General features: G+C 52.7%; 1 protein-coding gene across 1 annotated transcript; it reads left to right on the top strand.

The window, feature by feature from the left end:
* Window positions 1-2,813: 2,813 nt before the first annotated feature.
* DUSP26 (dual specificity phosphatase 26) lies at window positions 2,814-8,171 on the top strand (the record flags this gene model as incomplete). The annotated part of the gene is made up of 4 exons (XM_082863745.1): window positions 2,814-2,885; window positions 5,142-5,431; window positions 6,911-7,125; window positions 7,972-8,171. Exons 2-4 carry the CDS (start codon window positions 5,211-5,213, stop codon window positions 8,169-8,171), a joined length of 636 nt encoding a protein of 211 aa, XP_082719871.1. The 5' UTR covers window positions 2,814-2,885; window positions 5,142-5,210.
* Between the last annotated feature and the right edge of the window lie 1,007 nt (window positions 8,172-9,178).

Here is a 9,178-nt window from a genome sequence, read left to right as displayed (position 1 = left end):
AGAAGGCTCCAGAAAAGACTTATGGAAAAAAACAATACTGAGAAAATAACTGATATGTTTACTGACAGGAAATTTAGGCAATTGGGGAAAAGTGTGGGGCTGAATTAGTGAGACATCCATTGAAAATTAAGCAATGAAACACAAAAAAATAATTATTAACTGAAGGGAAAACAAAGTCATGTAAGAAAAAAAAAGTAATCATAACAAACAACACGATTCAACGTGTGAATAAGGATTATATAGTTGTAATATCTTAAATACTGAATACTTACATAACAAAATTATGATATAGCTGTACATATAAAAAGTGCATAGAGGGAATGTTTATATATATCTTGGAGGTATGAAATAGAAGAGAAGTAAACCCTCAGCATTCATAGTGAGAAATTAACAGATAATTCCTAAAACTGAAAAATTAAGAAACAGCAACATAAACATATTGAGAGGTACAAAAATGTTAATACCTGAAATTGTTCAATATGTTTCCTTGGGATATGGATGGAAGACAATAAGTAGAAGGTCGCTATTTTTGTATAAGTATTGCAGAATGCGTTGTTTCTTTAAATTACATGCTTTATGTGATTGATGACTAAAACAAAGAAATTTTTTTAAAGCTGGTTTCAAAGTAGTGGATAATAATAATAAAGGAAATGGGAAAGAAAGTGTTTCTGAGGGAAATTAAAATAAAAATCCTCGTCTTATTCAGGGAGAGCATAAAAGTACCAATTAAATGTAGACGTTAACTTTCAAATCAACAGAGCTCAGTAACATGGATAAAGAACACTAGATAAATTCACCCAAAGAAAGCAAAGGACAAAAGAAGAAAGAGAAAGCACAACAGATAGAAAACACAAAAGAAGATGTGGAAATCATTTTTTTAAATACTAGTAAACACAATAAATATAAAAAGAGAGTCACTGATTAAAATATAGATTAATTTTTAATCTGGCTATAAACAGTTTATGAGTTACACTTAAAATAGGATTATATGTAAAGATATATTATTCCAACAAAGATAGATTTTTTTAAGTCTTAGAGAAACTGCCTATTGACTAAAAAAAATTTTTTTTAATGACAAGAATACATTTTTTAAAACCCTATGAACTGGGGCTTCCGTGGTTACATTTCAAATTTCCCAGGAGGGTTTTTGTTTGTTTGTTTGTTTATTAATTTATTTTATTTCATTTATTTTTGGCTGCATTGGGTCTTTGTTACTGTGCGTGGGCTTTCTCTAGCTGTGGCGAGCAGGGCTACTCTTCGTTGCGGTGTGCAGGCTTCTCATCGCAGAGGCTTCTCTTGTTGCGGAGCACAGGTTCTAGGCGCGCAGGCTTCAGTAGTTGTGGCACACAGGCTCAGTAGTTGTGGCTCGCGGGTTCTAGGGCACAGGCTCAGTAGTTGCGGCGCACAGGCTTAGTTGCTCAGCGGCATGTGGGATCTTCCTGGACCAGGGCTCGAACCCGTGTCCCCCGCCTTGGCAGGTGGATTCTTAGCCACTGCGCCACCAGGGAACCCCTGAAGGGTTTTTTGTTTTAAATGATGAGGATTTCATGTCTTCAGGTAAATTGCCATACCAAGAAGGCACAGGGAAAATAGAGAGGAATTGTGTTTGCTTCTCTAAGGAGGAAAAGGTTGGGTGGAGGGGGGAATTACTCTTCGACGACACCCTGTGATGGAACTGAACTGGGGATTATGTCACTTTCTCTGACTCAGATTTCAAAGCCTGATCTACCATCCCTCTGGGAATGTAGTCCATCCTGATTTCAGCTACAGTAGATACCACCTACCCATCCTAAGCCAGGTCCAGCATGACCTCATCTTCTTCCTGGCTTCCTCTTGTCAGGCAGCTCTCCTGGAGTCCGAGTCTTCTTGGTTCTCAAAGCGTCACCTGATAACATTCATTACTGCCCCCACCTCCCCATCACACAGTGAGCTGGGCACCGGGAACCACAACACTGTCCTTGCCTTCCAAGTGTTTACAATACTGGAGCCCACAAGGTGCTTACGGTAGAAAGGCAAGTGAGGCTATATATCCCCAAAAATCAGCCCATGAATTTCTTCAGGAGTGGAGGAAAGGGAAATTCACTAGGAGCTGAGCTGCCCGAAATGGCTTTCCGGATAGAAATCCACTGTGCCTTCTCCATTGTACGGGGCACACTTGTTCAGAAAGCCCTTAAGGACTTGAACTTCCCAGCCAGGCAGCCAGGGTGTGAAGCTCAGCTCTGGCGATGCCTAGCGTGCCCTGGGCAGATCACTTAGCCTCTCTGGGCCTCGTCGTCTCCTCCTCCCTAAAATGGGTACAATAACAATATCACCTCCGTCACAGACTTGTGGTGAGGATAAGATGAGCTAAGATATGTGAAGCACGTGGTATATAGTAAATACTGATCAGGGTTACGAACAATAGTTCTCTGTACCACGGTGTTCTCGGAGAAGGAGAAATGTACAAGTAAGTGGGAATCATCCTCGTGTCTGTGTAATTAATTAACGCTGCCTGGGGAGGAGCGTGTGTGCTCAAGACACAGTCTGGGACGACTTACATAATGTCAGCTTTAGGCAAAGTGCCTGTCATTGGCGCAGCTCCGAAAATACACATACACACTAGCATGCCTGCGAGGCGGGGCCGCAGGGGGTGCGGGCTGCGTGGCCCACGCCGCGTGTCCACTCGGGCCACCGGGTGTGAGGCTGTGTCCCTGCGTGTCGCTGACACACACGCACACCGATACCAGGCCTGCTTCGACGTGCGTGTCATGGCTTAAAAATAGATGCTAATTCATCAACCGGTCTGGCGCTGGCAGCCGAGGCGGCGGTGGCGGCAGAGCCATGGCCGTGGGGCTGTCTGAGCCGGCGATCTGCCTCCGGGACTGAGACCCGCGCCGCCTCCCGAGGTAGCGGGGCCGCGGCGGGTGGGCGAGGCGCGGGGACCGGGGCTGGGGGCCGAGGCGGGGGGAAGGGGCCTGGGAGCGAACCTGCGGGGCCCGCCGGGGCTCCCTCCCTCCGCCCTCCGCGCCAGGCTGTCTGGGCTGGCGAGGGCTGGGCGACAGCCATGAACCTGTTACAACCGCGACAGCAGAGGGAGGGAGGGGGGGAGGCGGACCAGGGCCCCCAGAAGCCTGCGGATGGGGTTGGAGGGTGCCCAGGGGGGCACCCCGTGACGGAATGGGGAGAAATAGAGTCACACGGAGCTCCTGCTACACCTGGTCTGCTTCCCGCTCTCTTTGCACCGTTCAGCTTCCCACAAGCGGCAGAATCTGTTTCCAGGAAAGGTTGTTTGGGAACCAGATGGTGGGGTCTTCAGGCCTGCGGAGGAAAAGTAGATGACGGTGGTGATGATGTTGAAGCTGATAGCTGTGGTGGTGGTGACGGCTCTCGTGCTCTGTTTCTGTGCTCCTTCTGACCCGCCAGGGAAAACCACCTCTCTCCCTAAACACCCCAAGATCCCATCTCCCCTCACCAGTCCTGATCCTAAGACCTCTGCTCCTTTTGCCCTGTGAGCGCTAGATCTCTTCTGGCCCTGGGGGATGGGGGGATGGGGAGAGCTGGGCCCTTGCTGAGAGCGTGGGTGGGGAAGCGGGCTGGGGGCAAGACAAAGATGGCCTCTCACTGTGGACTTTCCCTTGAGTCCCTGGGGCAGAAGAGGACAGGGAGTGGGAGGGGGATCCTTCAGACCAGCCCACCTTTTCAGAGGGTCAGGATCACAGTGTGAGAGGAGAAGGGTGGAGGGGGAGGGGGAAAGGAGGAGGAGGAGGAGGGGTAGGAAGAGGAGGAGGAAGAGGGATAGGAAGAGGAGGAAGAGGAGGAGGAAGTGGAAGAGGAGGAGGAAGTGGAAGAGGAGGAGGAGGAAGAGGAGGAGAAGGAGGAAGGGGAGGAGGAGGAAGAGGAGGAGAAGGAGGAAGGGGAGGAGGAGGAAGAGGAGAAGGAGGAAGGGGAGGAGGAGGGGGGAAGTGGAAGAGGAGGAGGAAGTGGAGGAGGAGGAGGAGGAAGAAGGGGAGGAGGAGGAGGGGGAGGAAGGAGGGAGTGGGCGTGGCTCTTGCCCTGAAATTCCCAGGGCAAGTCTCAAAGGCTGGCGCTTCCCAGCTCTGCAGCTCAACACATGGTCCCACTTTCAGGAGGCTCAGCTGTCCACAGAGAGTCAGAGGCACCTCCGCTAAGGCCCCTCATTGAGGACCCCATGTGCTAAGTAGGGCCACTTGAACTCCACCAGCAACACAGATGCTAATTCCAGACTCTGAGCCCCTGGGCCTGGAAGGATCCCTAATTTCTTCCCTTTCCTCCCTCCTCCTCTCCCCACCCACTCATACACACAGACACACAGACACACAGACACACAGACACACACACACACACACACACACACACACACACACACACACACACACGATGCTCCAGCCCTGCCTGGACCCAGAGAGATGACGTTTAATCAATGATATCTGTCTGCTGATCAAAGGAGGATGCTTTGCCTGTTGCGCACATAGGTTGGCGCTTCCCTCCATCAGCAAGTAGTTTTCAAACACCGACACTTCGCCTTCATCACTATTCCCTACTCCTCCCGTCCCCACCATAGACTTCCCAGAGCAGGCTCATCGCTGAGGCAGAGGGACGGCAGGAACGGGTTACAGCAGCCCATCCCTCTGGCACTGAGGAGGCAGGCGTGCTGTGTCACAGCCCCTGCTGCACTGTCTTCATGCTAATTCCCTCTGAATGGGTCCAAAGCCACTCCCGAGCCCCCTGCCAGCCCCCCAGCCTCTCCGCCTGCAGCCTCAGGCAGACGAGACCCAGATCCCGGCTGGCAAGGGCTCCGGCAGCGGGCCCTGCCACCCAAATACCAAATGTTTGCGTGCGTGTTTACGTCTGCGCTGGCAGCTGCGGTGGAGTGGCGGGGCAGACACCCAGCAGCCGGCAGCTCCCTCTCCCGTAAACAGGAACATGTGACTCTCCCACCTCCTTGCCCGGCAGAGCCAAAGAGCAGGGAAAAGGCGCTGCCGCAGCTCAAAGAAGACCATCCGGAGCACTTCCCGCACCAGGGGGCCAGGCTCCACCTTCGTCCCTGGAGAATCTTCTCCCCAGGGGCCAGCCCAGCTGGCAGGAAGGGAAGCTGCTGCTCCAGACTCACTCGGTGTGTCTCACATCCCTGCCTCTCCCAGCAGCAGCTACCTGGAGACTGACCCCTCATCAGCCACCCCCGTGGCTGCCACGTTCCTGCCGCCTCTAAGATGTGCCCCGGCAACTGGCTCTGGGCCTCGGTGACATTTATGGCCCGCTTCTCCCGGAGTGGCTCGAGGTCTCCTGTTCGCGCGAGAGGGGCCCTGGAAGAGATACCAGCTGTCCAGCATCCCTTCCTCAACGTCTTTGAGTTGGAGAGGCTTCTCTACACGGGCAAGACGGCCTGTAACCACGCCGACGAGGTCTGGCCGGGCCTCTACCTCGGAGACCAGTATGTACCCAGCAGACTGGGACCACAGCTGAGAGTGTGTGTGTGTGTGTGTGTGTGTGTGTGTGTGTGCAAAAAGAAAGCAGAAGAGTGGCAGAGAGGCGCTGAGTTGTGCTGTTGGTTCCACGTGGAGGATGGAGGGGACGGGGTGCATGGGCAGAGTGGAGGAGGGTTTGGGGGAGTTTGGACAGGATTATTGATAGACTCAACTGTGGACAGACAGACTCTGTTCAAGGAATCATATCGTTCATTTAGTAAAATGTATGATTGCGTGCCAGTGCTAAGGGCTGGACATTTAGATGACTCCTCTGACCTTCCACCTATTGTGCCCTGAGAAAAGGCCATCACTGGGGCCGGAACAGTGGTTAGTGAGGTGAAAGGTTGACCAAGCCAAGCCGCAGAGTGTGCAGAGGCTCACTCAGGTGCGTGGGGTCGATGGAGAGAAGGGCGTCAAAGGAAGAGGAGGCCCCACTTGTCTCTCCCAAGGGCTTTAGAGACTACGAGGAGTTTTTCACATGCCTTTTCTCTCTTAATCTTCACGACAGCCTTGTGAGGTAGGTACCACTATCCCCAGGTTACAGAGGAGGCATCGGAAGCTCAGAGAAGTTGGGACTGGCCCAAGGTCACACGGGTCGTAAGTAGCAGAGCCAGGACTTGGAGGTTCAAGTTCAGGGCTCTTTCTGCTTGAGGAGTTGGCGCTGGACAGGACGTTTGATATGATCATGTTGGCTGAGCTGAGGGGTACGGGCCACAGGAACATCTGAAGGCGACCTCCACCACAGGGTAACCATGAGCGTGGAGTAACTGGCAAAACACAAGAAGATTCTGGTCATCAGAGAGAGTCTAAAGTAATGGGGGGGCGGGACTTCCCTGGGGGTCCAGTAGTTAAGACTCCGCCGCAAGGGGCTCGTGTTCAACCCCTGGTGAGGGAGCTAAGATCCCATAGGCAGCGCAGCGTGGCCAAAAAATTAAGATTAAAATTAAATTTAAAAACATGGTCAGCAGGACATTAAATGTGAGCTGGTCCAACAACCCATCCACTGTTCAGATTCGCTCTGCCACGTCCAGCCCCTACGCATTGGCTTCCTCTCTCTACTTGAATACCCTGGTGTGAAGAAAGTCCCTCTCTCCCAAGGCGCCCCAGTCTTTCTCCGGCTACATTCCACCGTTGGTAGGTACTTCCTTACATGAAGCACAAACCCTGTCAGTCCTTTTCTCGGATCAAGTAAAGTCCTTCTGTCTCAGAGCATTCTTTCAATATGTTATCACGGCTGTTGTTTGCCCATCTCTCAGTCTCCTCTCCTCAAAGCAAAATCTCCCCAGGACTCCCCACCTTTGCTCCAGGCTGAGACAGTGGCTCATTGCCTATCTCGGGTCCTCAGGAAGTGAGGTGGAGTCCTGGAGACAACGACGTTGGCCGGGCAGAGGTCGGGGCCCCACCGCCCAGCGTCGCGCCCCCCTAACCTCCACTCCTCAATGCAGGGAAATAGCCAACAACCACCGGGAGCTCCGTCGCCTGGGCATCAGCCACGTCCTCAACGCCTCTCACAGCAGGTGGCGAGGGACACCCGAGGCCTACGTGGGGCTAGGCATCCGCTACCTGGGTGTCGAGGCCCATGACTCGCCAGCCTTCGATATGAGCGTCCACTTCCAGGCGGCCGCCGACTTCATCCACCGGGCACTGAGCCAGCCGGGAGGTAGGAGGGGAGCAAGGAGGAGGGAAGGACCAACAGACAATGGGTTAGAGAACAGCCCAGGGGTCTGGGTGTGGAGAGAGAGAGAGACTTGAATGTTGTGATAAAATGCTCAGGAAAGGAAACTATTCTCTCAACCGTCTTTTCAAAGCAGTCCATAAAAAGAAGGAAATAATCCCAAATGTTGAGAGAGTGGAGAGTTGCACCTGGGTGGTGAGATTATGGGCGATACATTTTTCAATTGTTGGCTTCTTTATATATTTCTATACTTTCTAATGATTTCTACCTTGAACCTGTCTTGCTTTAGTGATCAGGGAAAAAAAAAATATATATATATATATATAATATTGGGACTTCCCTGGCAGTCCAGTTGTTAAGACTCCACACTTCCAATGCAGGGGGTGTGGGTTTGATCCCTCGTCAGGGAACTAAGATCCCACATGCCAAAGAACGTGGCCAAAAAAAATTTTTTTTTAATTTTTAATAGGAGAAAAATATATTAATCATCCACCCCAAAGTGACTGGGAGGTTGAGGAGGGTTTTCCATGGACACACTCAGCACACACAGGAGGAAGCCCAGCTCGGTGCAAAGCTCAGTTCTGCGTTAGCGATGAGCCTCTCCCTCGGAGCCCCTTTTGGGCTTATGGACGCTGCGCTGCTGCAGGCTCTCCGTCTCACCTGGTCCAGGCTCCCCCCTTGGCCAGGACCTGGGCTCTTACCGTCAGCAGTCTGTGCGTCCATGCACCTCTGCTTACCTGTCTACCTCCCCACCTGTCCGCGGGGCCCTCTCCCCGGCCTCCTCCAGCCCGCAGCGAGGTCCCCAGCCATGTCTCGTGTCTGTGTTCACAGGGAGGATCCTGGTGCACTGTGCCGTGGGCGTGAGCCGCTCGGCCACTCTGGTGCTGGCCTACCTCATGCTGTACCACAGCCTCACCCTTGTGGAGGCCATCAAAAAAGTCAAGGACCACCGAGGCATCATCCCCAACAGGGGCTTCTTGAGGCAGCTCCTGGCCCTGGACCGCAGGCTGCGGAAGCGACTGGAGGCGTGAGGGGGCAGAGGGAGGGAGGGAGGTCAGGCCAGGCCTGTGGGTCCCTGGATCCCAGCTGGAGAGTGGAGGCCCAGGGGGCAGGTTGGAGGCGGCCCAGCGAACCCATTCTCTCCTGAGAGGGCTGGGACGTGGCCCCAGGCCACAGCTGCTGTCTATGGAGGGGGGATGGGGTGAGGCTGGGCAGTGTGACAGTCACCCAGGAGGGAGCTGGCCAGGGAAGGAGGCAGGTAGGCTGCAGGTAGAAGACAGTCCTGGATCCCAGCCAGGGGGGTCCCGGCGATTCACAGCCCCTCTTTGTGCTCAAGTGCTCCCCTTGTCCGCGTATCAGAACAAAAGGACCAGCTCTGCCCTGTACCTCTGCCAGGAATCAGGGATGCGGCGAACACAAACGTGATGGTGTCGAGTTGTGTGGAGGTGGTAGCTCAGGGACAGACGGTGAAGAGAGGGTGTGAAAAGCTAAGGGAGAAACCCACAGACTTGTTACTCCAAACTCGGGAAGAAGAGGCGTGGGAGGCTTGGCACGGCACCCATGGGTGCTGGTCGTGGCCCAGAACTGCAGAGGTGCATGACTGGGAGCCTACAGATAATCCCTCGCTTACTGGATCCAAGTGTCTCCAGGAAAAATAAAAATGGTGAATACGAAGCAAGCCTCTTGAATTACTGACAGCTTGTACGAGGTCGGAACCTGTCCCCTGAGAACAGTTCCTGACTCCCTCCTAGGGTCGGTCATAAGCCCTCACCGGTCTTCACACCTCCACCAGTTCCTAAGGGAGGTTTCTCCCCAGTCCAATTTCACACTCCTGGGGCAATGGGTATCTTGAATTTATTTCCATTTATGTCCACACGGGGGAAGCAGAGGACCAAAAAATTCACATTTGCAAACTGTGTTAGGACTCAGCGCACACCCTGCATCTCCCAAGCTTAAAATAGGTCTCTTCACAAGCTCAGGTGTGTAAGAAATATAACTTATTTTCAAAAAGTCAACCTGATTTCTATATCAAGTCCCC

The sequence above is a fragment of the Leucopleurus acutus genome (genome assembly GCF_964270905.1).
Source record: "Leucopleurus acutus genome assembly, chromosome: 21".
Lineage (NCBI taxonomy): Eukaryota > Metazoa > Chordata > Mammalia > Artiodactyla > Delphinidae > Leucopleurus > Leucopleurus acutus.
Note: the sequence above shows the minus strand (reverse complement) of the source record. Positions and strands in the feature narration are given on the sequence as shown.